This window comes from Elephantulus edwardii, unplaced genomic scaffold (genome assembly GCF_000299155.1).
Source record: "Elephantulus edwardii isolate Elephantulus edwardi_28Jun2011 unplaced genomic scaffold, EleEdw1.0 scaffold00129, whole genome shotgun sequence".
NCBI lineage: Eukaryota > Metazoa > Chordata > Mammalia > Macroscelidea > Macroscelididae > Elephantulus > Elephantulus edwardii.
Genome location: NW_006399879.1, coordinates 9,006,749 through 9,023,747, shown reverse-complemented (window position 1 = coordinate 9,023,747; position 16,999 = coordinate 9,006,749). Strand labels below are relative to the sequence as shown.

The 16,999-nt window shown below is 44.2% G+C and overlaps 1 protein-coding gene across 1 annotated transcript in view; it reads right to left on the bottom strand.

The window, feature by feature from the left end:
• Positions 1-16,999, bottom strand: part of CRMP1 (collapsin response mediator protein 1) — an 87,342-nt gene that overhangs the window by 39,370 nt on the left and 30,973 nt on the right. Inside the window, exons 2-3 of the mRNA XM_006893632.1 lie at positions 2,944-3,032; positions 2,081-2,265 (exon numbers count right to left, since the gene is read on the bottom strand). Coding sequence (XP_006893694.1) covers positions 2,081-2,265; positions 2,944-3,032 — 274 coding nt within the window. The remainder of the gene's footprint in view (positions 1-2,080; positions 2,266-2,943; positions 3,033-16,999) is intronic.

The following is a 16,999-nucleotide window of genomic DNA, read 5'->3' as shown; positions in this document are numbered from 1 at the left end:
AAAAAAAAAAAAAAGAATTAGCAAAAGACAAGGCTCCAGGAATTGATGGCATACCAATTGACATATTTCAACAAACAGATGCTACACTGGATGCACTCACTAAACTGTGACAAGAAATCTGGAGGATAACCACCTGGCCAACTGACTGGAAAAGATCTATATTTGTTACCATTCAAAAAAAAGGTGACCTGACAGTGTGGAAATTATCAAACAATATCATTAATATCACATGCAAGCAATATTCTGCTGAAAATTATCCAAAAACAATTGGAGCAGCATGTCAACAGAGAACTGCCAGATGTGCAGGTTGAGTTTAGAAAGGCTGTGGTACTAGGGATATTATAGCTAGTGTTATATGGATTTTGGCTGAAAGGAGAAAGGACCAGAGGAATGTCTATCTGTGTTTCATTGATTACACAGAGGCGTTTGACTGTGTGAATCACAACAAACTGTGGCTGACTCTGTCTGAGAAGAATGGGAATTCCAGAACATTTGATTGTGCTTATGCGAAACCTATACTTGGACCAGGAGGCAGTCATCTGAACAGAGCAAGGAGACACTGCATGGTTCAAAGTCAGGAAGGGGGTATGCCAGGGATGTATTCTGTCTCCATACCTTTCCAATTTATATACAAAACAGATCATCCGGGACACGGCTGTATGAGGAGGAATGTGGCATCAGGATTGGAGGAAGACTCATCAACAACCTGCGTTATGCAGATGACACAACCCTGCTTGCTGAAACTGAGGAGGACCTGAAACACTTGCTGCAGATGATCAAGGAATGCAGCCTTCCATATGGATTGAAGCTCAACATCAAGAAAATAAAGATTCTAACAACTGGGGCAACTGGCAGCATCATTATGGATGGTGAAGAGATTGAGATAGTTAACAGTTTTAGTTTGCTTGGCTCCACAATCTACACTCTTGGTACCAGCAGCCAGGAAATCAAGAGATATATTGCATTGGGAAAGTCAGCAGTCAGGGACCTCTCCAGAGTACTGAACAGCAATGATCTCAGTCTGGAGACTAAGGTGTGCCTGATCCAGGCAATAATAGTCTTTGCAATTGCTTGCTATGTACCAGAGAGCTGGACAAAAGTGTTGAATATACCGTGGACTGCTGGAAGAACAAACAGGTTCATCCTAGAGAGGGTGAAACCAGGCTGCACCTTGGAGCAAGGATTCTGAAGCTTCATCTGACATACTTTGGACATGTTACAAGGAGAGACCGGTCCTTGGAGAGGGGCATTACAGCGCAAGAGAGGAAGACCCTCGATGAGATGAGATGGATTGATTCAGTCACTGGGATAATAGGAGTGGGTGTGTCAGAGACAATAAGGTTGGCACAGGATAGAGCAGGGTTTAGGGCTCTTGTACATAGGGTTGCTATGAGTCTCAAGTGATTTGATGATACGTAACAACAACAACAATGTTCACTTTGCCAATGGAACGCACTTGCGCACCACCAGTGACACACACAGCATACTTTGTAAATTAAAGACCTCTATCCTGACCATTTCTAAATCCATCATAAATTACAATATTGTGAGTATTATAGGATACTATCCATATGCATACAAGCAAGACCTGTTAACACCACTGCATACCATGGACTGCAAAGAGAACAAATAGGTCTGTCCTGGAGAGAAGGAAACCAGGTTGCTCCATGGAAGCAAGTATTTTTAAACTCTGTCTCACATACTTTGGACACAGTGTCAAGAAGATCCAGTTATTGGAAAAAGACTTCATGCTTGGAAGGGTAGAGGGTCAGTACAGGAGAGGAAGACCCTGGATGAGATGGACTGACACAGTAACTGTGACAGTGGAGTCAAGTGTATCAGAGATAGTGAGGTTGGCTCAGGACAGGGTAGGGTTCAGGGCTGCTGTTCAAAGGGTTGTTAAGAGTTGCAATTGATTCAATAGCACATAACAACAACAACATCCTAGGAGTGTAGTTAGAATTGTAGTGAATGATGATAACTGAGTAAAGTGCTTGGCAAATGCTGAGTATTTATAATACTGTTGGTAATAAAGTCGAGAGTTCATGCTACACTCGATGGCAGTGGAGGAGAAACTTACTGATCATGGTGGTCCCGCCTGCCAGGGCTGCCCGGGTTCCCTGGAAGAAGTCATCAGCTGCAGTCATGCCCTGGGAAGGCTTCTGCAGGTATGTATTGACATCAATGCCTCCAGGGATGACCATTCGTCCATTGGCCTCAATGGTCTTCACTCCACCAGGTACGATTAAATTCTCTCCTATTTGTCTGGAAACAAACAACTCAGATGGCCTTTGGCTCTTAGAAAAAAAGTAAAATATGAAGGCTGATTGTGAAGCAGTTTAAGTAAACACTTTTGAGGAGGAGCAGGTGCTCAGCAGGGATTCTGGCCTCCAGGAGCTCACGGTCACAGGAGGGAGAAAGGGCAGCAACATAGCAAACAACAGGTGGCTTGGGGATGATACTTTCCAGGAAGCTGCCCTAGTGCTATTTACAGTCAAAGAGATGGAGGTCCAACCACAGCTGGTTTCTGACATCCACACAGGAGCTGAGCTAGATGCCCTTCACTCCATCTCTCCCTCACCCCCATCTTCCCTTCTGCCCTTTCTGTTCTAGGCTGTGCCTCAAATGAGACCAAAGGCGAGGTAATCTACTTCTTAAAAATCAGCTATTACAAACGGTGGAGCTATTCAACAGACGTGGAAGCACTATGAACTGACTCAACTGCAATTTGAGCTACTACCTCACCATCTGGTGCTCCCCTTTGTGAGACAGAACGGGGTCTCTCGACTTCCTCAGTTTAATGAAATGAAGAGGCTGCCCAGGGGTAGAGAGCATGGCAGGGAGACCACTCCCACCAGTCCCTGTACACTGAGCTGGAAGCCCTCTGGCCCCGCTGTTCATCCTTGGTTCCCTGGGGATATCAAGCATGCCAAGGTCACTGACTTGATGAGTCCATCCTCCAGGTAGACGTCTGCATAGAAAGACTGGTCATCGTTGATAACGCGGCCACCTTTGATGAGCAGTCGGTCACTCTGGAAAGCAAACAAGAGTCATCTGTTACTGCAGAGTCAACAGCAGGTTTTTTCACTTTTAGTGTAAAATGTGTACAGTTTCAAAAGAAAGAAACAGCCCAGAGGTGCACACCTGCCACCAGTATCAACAGCTTCACTCTTCCCCTTTCCACTCCCCCTGCACGCTCCTCAGTTTGGTTTTGCCAGAGCATTTTAAAACAAAGTCCTGACATTGTATTACCATATGTCAAAACGCTGCAGCATTTATCTCTAACTGTAAAGACTTTTAAAGATAAAGACCCATGCATAACCTCCACCACCCCACTGACTCCAAACTTCAGACCATGCTCAGTTCTCCTGATTGTCTCAGACGTGCCTTTGAGTAGAGGCCTTTTCTGAGCAGGGATCACAGCTCTCTCGTCTTCCCAGCTGCATAGTTCTATGCAACCAGTTAAGTCTAAACTAGTCCTTAATCCTCTATCCCTTTCAGGCACTGTTTATTTATTGAAGAAATGAATAATTTGTAAAGCAGGAATTTCTTATTAGTATTGAATACAGAAACAATACATTTTGGAGAGAACTAAAACACAGTGGGAAAGAACACAGCTCCTTCCCTACAATGTTCCTGATCTTCTCTATTTTCCATAGTTGGAGTCGACAGCACATGCCTACTACACACCCATGCCTGGCCTTTGGTGTGCTGTCCTTCAGCCAAGCCCAGAAAAGGCAGAGGGAGCTAGGGCAAGAAATGTCCTCTTGGAATAAACAGATGGAGGGACAGATAGTGCCTCGGGGGCTGCAGGAGGAAGAAGTAGAGTGCTTGCAAAAGCACAGAAAGGAGGGGGCAGGCCATCTGCAGGGCCAACACAGTCCCAAAAGGAAGTGAGGACAGTCTAGACAACTGTTGGGGAGTGGTCAGGGAAGAGAAAGCTGGAAACTCCTATCAGGTGGACAGTCCATTCTAGAGCAGCATAAAGAGGCAGTGCATACACAACTGCACACCACAACATCTCCAGTCACTACACACACAACTGCATATCACAGTGTCTCCAGTCACTACACACACAACTGCATATCACAGTGTCTCCAGTCTACACACACAACTGCACAACACAGTGTCTCCAGTCAGTACACACACAGCTGCACACCACAGTGTCTCCAGTCTACACACACAACTGCACACCACAGTGTCTCCAGTCTACACACACAACTGCACACTAAAGCGTCTCGTCACTGCACAGTACACTGCACACCACAGTGTCTCCAGTCACTACACAGCACACTGTACACCACAGCATATTCAGTCACGACACACATAACCGTTAAGCATATCCAGTCCAGTCCTTACACAGCACACTGCACACCATAGCATCTCCAGTTACTGCAAAGCACCCTACACACTACAGCATCTCCAGTCACTGCACAGTACACTGTACACAAGTGTCTCCAGTCACTGTAAAACACACTGCACACCACAGCATCTCCAGTCACTGAAAACCAGAGAGTATCCAGTCACTGCACCCTACACTACACACCACAAATTATGCAGTCACTGCACAGTACACTGTACACAAGTGTCTCCAGTCACTGTAAAACACACTGCACACCACAGCATCTCCAGTCACTGCACCCTACACTACACACCACAAATTATGCAGTCACTGCACAGCACACTGCAAAGCATAACACAGTCTGGCACAGCATATTCAGACACTGCACCTTACACTGCACACTACACCTTATTTAGTCTCTGCACACTACACTGCACACTAGAATCTCCAGTTCCTGCACACTACACTGCACACTACAGTGTATCCAGACACTGTATGTTGACCACAATATAGTCTCCAAATGTCACCAAAGCATAGATATTACAGTGCACAGTCATTTGTCTGCTGTTGGACTTTTGGCTGGACCCAACTTTTGTGGTTGCAGGTAGGCTGCAATGCATGTCTTTATGCACACAAGACCTTCGTCACTTTGAGTCCTGCTAAGATAGATTCTGAGATACTTAACAGCTGAGGCCAGTGGCAAAAATCTTGCTGTAGCCCTTGAAGAATTCAACCAAATCTCTTCCTGAGAGCACAACCGCTCCTCCCCTCCCAAAAACTTAGGCCACCTGCTGCTGGAGATGTGGGAGAGTTTCCCAAGTGCTTATTCAGTGTTTGTTGACTTGGAGATGTGGTGATGGATAAAGCACAGTCTGCTCAAGCTCTGCCTTTGAAGGGTAACAGACAGCACTTCAGAGCAGCTATTAATGCAAGAGGACCAAGTGAGTGCCCTTCAAGCAGGATTGTGGGCAGGTGTAAAAGAGGGATTGCTTGGGCACCCCTTGGCTGCCAGCATGCTATCCTGTGATCGCCTGCATGCTGCTATGATTTGGGAAGCTATGCCACAGCTTAGCTTCTTAATACCCAGCTGTAATACCTAAGCTATTGCCAGAAAAGTCGTTAGACGGACAGCTTTCCATGGAGCTTCCAGGCTAATACAGACTAGGAAAAAGGTCTGGTAATTTGCTTCTAGAAATCCATCTAAGCCACTTTGAGTGCCTCAGCAGCACTCCTGTCCACTCTGCTCATGCTCAGCTATGGTTGATTCCACCGTGTACTTTGACATTGCCATTGAGGGTGAACCTTTAGCCTCCATCTCCTTTGAGTTGTTTGCAGATAAAGATCCAAAGATAGCAGACAGCTTCCACGTGCTGAGCAATGGGAAGACGGGATTTGATTACCAGGGTTCCTGCTTTCACAGACTCATTCCTGGGTTTATGTGTCAGGGTGGTAACTTCACACAACATAATGGTACTGGTGGCAAGTCCATCTAAGGGGAGAAGTTTGAGGATTAGACTGTCACCCTGAAGCACACAAGTCCTGGCATCCTGTTTATGGCAAATGCTGGAGCCTATACAAACAGTTCCCAGTTTTTTATCTGTACTGCTGAAACTGAATGGTTGGATGGCAAGCATGTAGTCTTCAGTACAGTTAAAGAAGGTATGGACATTGTGGATGGCATAGAGAGCTCTGGGTCCAGGAACAGCAGGACCATCAAGATCACCACTGCTGACTGTGGACACCTCTAATGAGACTCATATTTCATGATTTCTCTTAATCACCAGACCATTCCCTCTATAGCTCCAGAGATCATCCTGCTACCCCAGTGTGCTTGCAGCATCTTTTCATCTTTGTTCTCTTGCTAAATTCATTTGGGTTCCATGTTTTTCCCCTCCCCCTCCAAGTTTAGAAAGATTCCAGAGTTAAGTTTATGATTATGAAATAAAAATTAAACAACAACAAAGTCAATCTAAGAGAACTCTGTTTATCCCAACAGAATATCATTTGATGCAGTGATGAAAGAGGAGACTCATAGACTGTAAGGCACACTCAGTGGCCACAACAGTGGATCCAGCCAAACATCCTCAGGGTGGTGCAGCCTTAGGGAGGCCTGTATTCAGTTCTGCTGTGTAACAGGTGGAAATAAGCCAGAGCCAAGGTGGCAGCAGCCAACAAGACGACAGCTCACAAATAAGTCATCCAACAGTATATGGAAATTATCTAACAACAGCCGTAATACCACATGCAAGTAATCCCTTGCTATGCATCAGAGAGCTGGACAATGGCTAGGGATGACAGAAGGAGAACTGATGCCTTTGAGCTGTGGTGTTGGAGAAGAGTATTGAATATACCATGGAATACTAAGAAAATGAACAGTTACGTCCTAGAGAGAGTGAAAACAGGTTGCTTCTTGGAGGCAAGTATTCTGAAGCTCCATCTGACATACTTTGGACATGTTGTAAGGAGAACTCAGTCCTTGGAGGAGGACATCATGCTTGGGAGGTTGGAGGGACAGCACAGGAGAGGAAGACCCTCTATGAGGTAGACTGATTCAATCACTGGGGAAATGGGGTAGGTGTGTCAGAGACAGTGAGATTGGCACAGAAGAGAGCAGGGTTTAGGGCTTTTGTACATAGGGTTGCTATGAGTCGCAGGCAACGTGACAGCACATAACAACAACAAGTATAATTTGCTGAAGATAATTTAAAAATTATTAGAACACTATATTGACAGAGAACTGCCAGAAATTCAAGCTCTATTCAGAAGAGGAATATCATTGCTAATCACGAATGGATTTTGGCTGAAAGCACAAATTATTGGAAATATGTTTATCTGTGTTTTAAGGACTGTGCAAAGTCGTGCTCGCTTTGGCAGCACATATACTAAAAAAAAAAGGACTGTGCAAAGTAATGCAGTTGTGTAGACCATAACAAATTATGGATGAGATTGATATAAATGAGAATTCCAGAGCATTCAATTGTGCTCATGCAAAATCTATATATAGACCAGGAGGCAGTTGTTCAAACAGAACAAGAGGACACTGTGTAGTTTGAAATCAGAAAAGGTGTGCACCAGACTTGTATGCGCTCACCATACTTAAGCAATCTATTTGCAGAGCAAATAATCTGAGAAGCTAGACTATTAAAAGAATATACTGCATTGAAACAGATGAGGGAGAGAAAAATTTACAAGCGATATATGATAGGGTATTATGGTTATGACAGGAGTCCAGAATGAAGGTTGCATAATGGAGTGTACTTGGGACGCCAGGCGGGGGTGGGGGGATTGTTTACCAATGAAGGAACTTTTCTTTTACTTTTCAAGGAGAAGAGCAAACCGGGGGCGGGGGGTGGGCAGGGAGATATGATCTCAAGATTGGAGGAAGATGCATTAACAGTCTGTGACAGGCAGGTGGCACAATCTGCTTCTCAAAAGCAAAGAGATGAACTGATGAACATCAAAGAGCCTTCAGTATGGATCTCAACATCAAGAGAACACAAATCCTCACTATCAGGCAACATTATGATTGAAAGATAAAAGATTGACATTTTCAACTATTTCATTGTTCTTGGATCCAGTAAAAACTCAGAAGTTGTTATTGTTGTTAGGTGCCATCGAGTCACCTACAATTCACAGTGACTGTATCAACAGCAGACCCACACCCTGCCCTGCCCTGTGTCACCCTCACTGTGTCAATCCTTCTTGTTAAGGGTCTTCTTCTCTTTCACTGACTCTCCACTTTTCCAGCATGACCTTTTCAAGGACAGGCCGTTCTTAAGAACATGCCCAAAGTATGTGAGAAGTTTCACCATCTTCGCCTCTAAGGAGCACCCTGGTGCACTTTCTCCCATGTATATTTGCTTATTCTTTTTCTCAGTCAGGGGATATTCAGCTCTCACACCACAACTCAAAGATATAAATTCTTCTTTCACCCTTATTCATTGTCCAACTTTCAGATTGCATAATAAGTAACTGAAAACCCATGGATTGGATCACGTTCATCTTAGTCTTTAAACTAATATCATTGTTCTTAGAACTTCGGAGAAGTCCAGCAGATTTTCCCAATGTGATATGTCTTTTGATTTCTTGACTCCTGTTACAGGGTGTTGATTATGGAACAAGTAAGATGAAATAGGTGGCAATTTCAAATTTTTTACTCATGGAAGTAGTGATCAAGAAACCAAAAGACTATTGCAACCAACAGATTATTACAAATCTATTCCCAAGAGCCTGTTGAAATGGTAAATAAGAAGAATATCAGTTTAAAGACTAAAGCAGACTTGGTCCAAGTCAAGGTATTTTCATTCTCCTCATAAGCATGTGAAAGCTCTACAATCAACAAGAATGACTGAAGAAGGGCCCTGCCTTTGAACTGTGGGACTGAACATGAATATTGACTATTACCATGGACTGCCGGAAGAACAAATATGTTATAACAGAAGTAAAGCCAATATGCTCTTCAGAAGCAAGAATAGTGAAATTTCACCTCACATATACGTTGACTATGTTCTCAGCAAAGGCTAGTCCTTGGAGAAGAGCATTGTGCTTGAAAAAACAGAGTCAGTGAAAGACTGGAAGATCCTCAATGAGATGTACTGACACAGTGGTCTTAAGCACAACAGGATTGTGGAAATGGTGTAGGTCAGGCAGTCCACTCCCCACAGGGGAAGCCCTAGGAAGGAGGCTGAGGGAGTCGTGTCTGCAGTTTGCTGAGCAGCTCTCACGGGTCAGAGGTCTAACTGGATCTTGGGGATGGGGTCATGGCTCTAACAAGAGAGGATAAACCTGGGATGAATCCCAGGTATACTTCTCCAACCAGCATTTGATCCCCTAAGACACTTGCAAACATTGTCCCTCCCAGCATTATCAGATGCAGCTTAGGGGAAAAAACCAAAACAGAGTATGAATCAAGGACTCCATGTGCTGAGGCTCTCTTTCTCCAACAAAAAAAAGTGAGCCCAGAAAAGACCAAGATGGATGTCAGAAGAGACTCTGAGGACTGCACTAGAGCACCAAGAAGACAAAGCAAAGGGAAGAAATCAGGAGCTGAATAGAAATTTCAAAGGGCAGCTCGGGAAGACAAAAAGCAAAGTATTATAATGAAATGTGCAAAGAGCTGGAGAGAGAAAATCAAAAGGGATGAACTCCCTCAGCATTTTTTAAGCTGAAGGAATTGAAGAACAAATTCAAGCCTTGAGTTGCAATACTTAAGGATGTTGTGGTTGATTGCCATCGAGTCAAGTGTGACTCATAGCGACTCTATGAACAAAAGACCTAATGCCTTTCCAAAACTGTTGTTAATTCCAAGTTCATAGAGTTTCCAGAAGCATGTGATTTAGGAAGTGGATGCCAATCCTCTTCCAAACCTGTTTTACAACTGGGAGCTCCACCAAACACTGTCCACATTGGGAAACCATTCTGGTATTTGATACCCCAATGGAACAAGGTTCAGCATCACAGCAACCCAGGTTACCTCATACTGCACATTGACAAAGAGTGATTTACAAAGTGGAAGAGTGTTCCTCCAGATATAAATAGCACCAGTTTAGTTTAGCAGTGGTTAAGTGTCGTCAAGTTGAATACGACTGAGAGTAAGTTTTGCACAAAAGACCTGAACTCTGTTCTATAACTAACATAATTTCTGTACATTTATAGAGTTTATAGAGTTTGTAGAGTTTCCAGAGGTATCTAGTTTAGGAAGTGGATGCTTATTTATGCTTCCCAGCATAAGCTCATCTGAACATTGTACATAATGGGTAACTGTTGTGGTATCTGACAAGACTGTGGAACAGTGAGCAGCATCACATCAACACCAAGTTGTTCAGTTCAGCAAATGGACAAAAGATTGCTGTTTCACTTAAGAAATATTAATTTTAAAAATTAATACATTTAACACCCGCTCTTGAGGGGTAAGGACCCCAAAACCCTCAGTCACGCACCCATCAGGACTGCCATCAGATGAAAAACAGCCAAAGTCCCAGAGTGGAAGTTCCAGGCCTCAGCCAGCAGTCCCTTCCCCTCCCCCTGTGGGGTTTTAAGAATGCTATGGGCAGAATATTGACTACACCAGGAAGCATCAAAAGAAAATGGAGAGAACTATCAAAAAGGAATATATGATTACACTTTATATGTAAGACAACAGTCCAGAATAAGAGGTATATTGTAAAGAGGACTGAGAGTAGGGGATGTGAAGGGAGTAAAGGAGGAAACTGTGCAACAATGAAAGAATATTTAAAATAAAAGAAAGTGAAGTGGGGAAACAGGAAGGGTGGAGAAAGTAGTAAAATGTGTTACAATGAATGAATGAAAGTCCAACTTTTCTGTAAGCTTTTGTTAAAATCATAATTAACTTTTTAAAAAAGAAGATAGAAGGGGGGTGTAAAGAGTCACAAAAAGAATTGGCTGACACAGAAGAATTCCATAAAACAAATTATGTTCAAGAGGCAATGGTGATGAAGGAGGAAGTTCAAGTTGTTCTCAAGGAATTGGCAAAAACCAAGGCCCTAGGAATTAAGGGCATGCCAATTGACACATTTTAACAAACAGATGCAGCCCTGGAAGAGCTCACCAGGCTATGCCAAGAAATCTGGAGAACAATCACCTGGCCAACTGACTGGAAGAGATCCATATTTCTTTCCATTTCATAAAAAGGTGCTCAACTGAGCGTGCAAATTATCAAGCAATATCACTACTACTACACAGAAGCAAAAACCTACTGAAAACCAAAGAAAAACAACTCCAACAGTACACCAACAGAGAACTATCAGAAAAACAAGCTGGGTTTAGAAGAGGTAGTGGCCCTAGGGACAGCATTGCCAATGTCAGATAAATCTTGGCTGAAAGAAAAGAGAACGAGAGGAATGTTTGTCTGTGTTTCATTGACTATGCCAAGGCATCTGCTATGTGGATCACAACAAATTGTGGCTAACCTTGAGAAGAACAGGAATTCCAGAACATCTTATTGTGCTTATGCAAAACCCATACTTAGACTAGGAAGCAAGCCTTAGAACAGAGCAAAGAAATACCGCATAGTTCATAATCAGGAAAGGTGTGTGTGAGCGGTGCATCCTGTCTCCATACATTTTCAACAGGTATGCAGAAGAGATCATTCAGGAGGCTGGACTTTATGAAGAGGCATGTGGCATCTGGATTGAAGGAAGAATTATAAACAACCTACGCAGGTGATACAAATCTTGCTTGTGGAAACTGAGGAGAGATTGAAGCATTTCTTGCAGAACGTCAAGGATTGTAGCCTGCAATATGGATTGAAACTCAATATCAAGAAAACAAATATTCTACCTCCGAGCCAGCTGGCAGCACCATGATATAGGAAAGAAGACATTGAGATTGAGATTATTAATTTTAGCTTGTTTGGTTCAATAATCAACACTCTTGGTACCAGCAGCCAGGAAATCAAAAGATGAATTGCATTAAGGAAATCTGCTGTCAGGGACCTCTCCAGAGTGCTGAATAGCAATGATGTCAGTCTAAAGACTAAGGTACACCTGATCAAGGCCATGGTCTTTGCAATTACTTGCAATTCATAAGAGAGCTGGACAAAGACCAAGGTTGACAGAAGAAGAATCCATGCCTTTGAGTTGTGGTGCTGGAGAAGAGTCTTGAACATACCATGGTTTGTGAAGAGAACAAACAGATCTGTCCTAGAGAGAGTGAAACCAAGCTCCTCCTTGGAAGCAAGTATTTTGAGGCTCCATTCCACATACTTTGGGCATGTGGCAAGGAGAGACCTGTCCTTGGAGAAGGAAATCATGCTTGGAAAGGTGGAGGGACAGCACAGGATAGGAAGACCCTGGATGAGATGGATTGGCACAATAACTGAAGCAATGGAGGAAGGTGTATCAGAGACAGACTAGCTCAGAGAGAGCAGGGTTCAGAGTTACTGTGCTGAGGGTCACTATGAGTCATAGTAAGACTCGATGGCACATAACAATAACATAGTTAACAGAATGGACCTCAAAATAAAATATAGCCCAGTTCTCATGGTGTTGATTCTGAGGCAAGGTGGCCTCATATGTACGATAGAACTGTTCTTCACATATTTCAAAGACCAATTTTATCAGTCTGCGGCCATACCACCCTGAAGATGCCTGATCTCATCAGTATCAGGTCCACAGATCTTCCTCTAAAGTGCCTCCAGGTGGACTTCGCCTCCAGGCTTTTGGCTAGCGGCTGATTGTATTGCACTAAGTCCAGTGAGAACTCTAGCCTTCCAGGAGTGAGACTTGGGTCTGATTCCTGGCTGCCAGGCAGTGAAAATCTGGGTGGTGTTAGATGACTGAACAGGTGTAGTAGAGCTCTCTGGCTAAGGCCAATGAGGAAGAAAGGACAGCTGATTGACTCATGATGATTAACCAGTGAAAAGATACGGATCCACAGCTAACCACAGGGGTGGAGCAGGGCTGGGCAGCAGTCGGTTCCTTCATGCAAAGGCCTTCAGGAGACTTCATGTCACCTACTGTTTCTGGGAACACAGACAGCATACACAAATGACACCAAGCTAGGTATAAAATTACTGTTTACATATTTTGAAGAAAATAAAAGGCCTATTAATAATTCAACAAAAATCTAATACCTAATTTTGACAGTGGCATCATGACAACAAAGGCCAAAATGCATGAGATGTCTGTCCTGCTTCCACGACTTGAATCAAGAAGAGGAAAAAGTAGGAGAAAGACAAAGGAGGGGAAAGTGAACTTCCAGGCAATTCTCTTTCTGTTTTTAAAATTCCAAGTCTCCTAAGCACAGGGTACACATGTGAAACAACATAACACAGTCCACAAAACAGCACTACACATCATACTTTGAAGAACACTGACAGGGGCTTAAAATCTTGTGAGCGGTCATCATGGGTGTTAACTACTGCTCTGTCCTTGCTGGTAACAAAGAAGGGAGGGAAGCAAAGGCGGACAGGAACATTTACTCTAAAGGGGAAATGGGCTTTAACTTCCAGCGCCCTGCAATTAGAGGATGCCTAGCTACCACCACTGACCAGTCTGGTGGAAGCCCTGAGACGATGACCTTTAGTGACTCTTCAAAGCTGGACGAAAACATAACCCTTGGTTGAACTTTCAGCCAAATGCTAAACTACAGACAGGTCTACAAGGAGAACATAATAACATCAGGGAGGCATTCACTCCTTAGACTAACTAGTCACACAAGAGTCAAAAGGCAGTATTTGCCCAGGTTTAAGCTCAGAAGGCAGGAAGGGTTAGGATAGAGGGCCAGCAATGAGAATCACAGCAAGTAGAAAGAGCAAAGTTACACTTAGTGTGGCCATTAACACCAGGCAACAAAATGTGTAAGAAGGGTTGAGTGGAAAATCAAGTAACTGTGAATTTACACTAAAATTGCAATAAAAAGAAGAAGAAAAATCTGCAGCTGGATTAGTGCAGAGTGTGCAGGGACACATGGACAACCCTCTCCAGGGTCTGCCTTGTGCAAGCTGCCACCATCTCTCTGCCCTGATGTCTTGTCAAGTCATAGAGCATCCCAGGAAAGGGAGACATCTCTCAAGCCTGCTATTATCACCATCAGCCCCACTGAGAGTAGGGGGCCAAGGCTGGTGGTTCCCTTTGTTCTCCTGGAAAATATAAAGCACTGCTTTCAAAAATAAACTTGGAAGACTCCAAGTGTCCCCACCCACATGGCAGTGAGTCCGCAGAGCCAGCCTCAGTGGGACAGAGACCTCCAGAATATGCATATTTTGAGACAGAGCCAGTTCATTCCTGGATCTGTTCTTCGTATCGTGTGGTCTATCCTCCTCACCACAAAGGCGAGGTGAGAGCTGTAGAAAATCCATTAGGGGCTGAGATCCTCAGAAGAAAAGAGAAGCATCCTTCTTACCAAGGTGATATTTATCCAAAACCAGCTGGTAATCTGAAAACATCACCACGGCAGGAGAGGACATACGAGCCAGGGTGTGAAGAGGACTGTGTGTCCCCAAGCAGGACGATGGGGGTGGGGTGGGGGAGTGGACACCTTTCAGTGTGTAGTATGCACACAACAAGCAGCCACACACCCTGGGAGGCGTATGCAGCTGTGGGGTGCTGTTCACGGTGCTGAAACCCCTGAGCCTTTGGAAGCTATCTTACCCTGTACTTCCTACTCTGCTTTTCTTTCTCTGCTCACTGACAAACAAGACATCTTTATTTCTCCACAGAACTGTGAGTTAGTCAGACGGTGGGACTTGTTTGTTGCTATAATGCTAGAGTTGTGCCATTAGTGTTTCAAATTCCAGGAGGGTTGCCCATGGGGGCAGGTTCAGTACAGTTTCCTGACTAAAGATTTGGAGAAAGACGTCTCAAAACTCATCGATGCAAACTTTATGGTTCCAAGAGCACCCTGTCCAGTACAGGACTAGAAGATGAATCCCGAGGCAGGAAAACACTGTTAACTACTTCAGTGGACTTGAGCTGACCTGTAACAGAAGGCAGCACAGGACTGGGAAGAATTCTTCTCTGTTACACATAGCATTACTCTGAGTTAGAGCCAATTTGACAGGACCTGGTGTAGCACATACTGTAATTAGCTGATAATAAAAATATTGGCAGTTCAAATCCAACCAGAGCTCCTTGGGAGAAAGATAACAGCATGATCCTATGAAGATCTGCAGCCTTGGGAACCTGATAGACTGGACTCACAGGCACTAGGTTTGATTTTTTTTTATTAAAAATAAACCTCAAAATGTATGCATGTCCCAAGAAGTTGGGAGATAGCTGTGTGAAGGACATGCAATTCCCTTATACTTTCCAAAAAAAAAGTGTCACTAGTGCAGAAATTGGAATCTGGGGGTGAATGTCAGGCAGGGTCTCCGACATGAGGTCTTCATATTGAAAAGGCAGCTGCACTGGGTATGCTGGTGCCATCGGTTCTAATGTGATGTCAGATTTGTAAACAGGGATGGAAGGACAGCTGAGGACAGTAAATGACAAGTAACCCCTGATAAAAGGTAGAAACCCCAACAATTCAAAGGACAAGCTTGGAAAGCAGCCTTGAGAAGACCAAGAAAGCTTCCTATCTGCAGACAAATGTTCATCTGAACATGGAGGCAGAAGAGGTTGCTTGCCCTACCTGGAGGAAGTGCCAAGTAATTCAGGAAAGTGATTACTTCTTCAAAGCTCTTGAAGTTCCTCAAAACTCAGAGATCCAATCGAACAGGCAGTAACCACACTCACACACACACACACACATGCATAGGACCTGGCACCACGGTCCAGGCAATCCCTGCACTCCCAGACTTGCACATGAAAAATCTAGACCCAGCTGCATTCCCAGACTTTTCACCAGATCAAGGGTAAGAGTTTGCCATTTGCAAGCACTCCAGGTAATCTAGCCATAAGCACTCTGCACAGTCATTTGTTTGATTCTCTGTCCCTCTTTGCCACACTCCAAAGTGGTGAAGTGCATGCCCCTAACCCACAGGTGTGGACCTGCCCAGGGTACTCACTCTCACCAGTAGAGCAGATGTGAGTGCCCACCCCACACAAGCTTGAAGAAGCAGTATCCTTCTTTCTCCCTCAAGAGACTTCACCTGCTTCTAGGGCGGTCATGTGATCCGAGGACAGCAACACCTTCAGTCCAAGACCCAGAAAGAGAAGACTGAGGAACATACTGGACAATCTGAAGACAGCTTCGCTAGCCTCCAGAGCCAGCAAGACCTGTGAGCAGTAAGCAAATGCTTCCAGCCACAGAATACTGGAACTCTCTGCTATACAGCATAAATAAGTCAAAAGCAAACAGATAAAAAAACCAACATTCTGTGCTCGGGGTCCAGGGATGTGTCTCAGGTGTCTTCTGCTCAAACACTTGTAACGTCCCCATGAGTCAGACCCTCCTCCCTCCCAGGTCTCTTCCTGCTCATTGACCAGACCCCGTACAAGCGAGTGTAACGTGTTATCCATATTCCCTACAGTGGTTCCTGTCCCCCAGCAGAACCACCCACTTGCCTTGATTGTCCTTAAAGCATGACCTGTGCCACATTCACAGGAAGGTTGGCCAAGAAAAACTAGTTAGCACACGTTATCCTCCTCCACTTATGTGGCCACAGCAGACAGCATTTTCCTCCAGGAATAAAAAATGGAGGCCGTCCCCTCAAATCATGATCTTCTCTGTGAGCTCAATCCATTGTCTCAAAAACTGCAGCTACAATGGTGCTTTCCTCTCCTCTTATCTGGCATAACAAGTTGTGGCTGACATTGAGAAGAATGGGAGTCTCAGAGCACTTAATTGTGCTCTTTTAGAACCTACACCTAGATCAGGCTATTGTGCAAACAGGGCAAGGAAACACTGCATGGTCTATAATGTGTCTGAGTTGTACTCTCTCTATATATATCTTTTTAATCTGTATGCTGAGAAAATGATTCAGGAAGCTGGACGCTATGAAGAAGAGTATCAGGTTCGGAGGGAGGTTCATCAATAACCTGTGTTATGACACAACCTTGTGTACACATCCGAAAACTTCTCCAACAGGGTAAAAAGGGAAGCCACAGATTGGGATAAAATATTTGGTAATGATATGTCAGACAACAGACTTATAACTGTTGTTGTTGTTATGTGCCGTCGAGTCGTTTCCGACTCATAGCGACCCTATGCACAACAGCCCTAAACCCTGCTCTATCCTGCGCCAACTGCACTGCC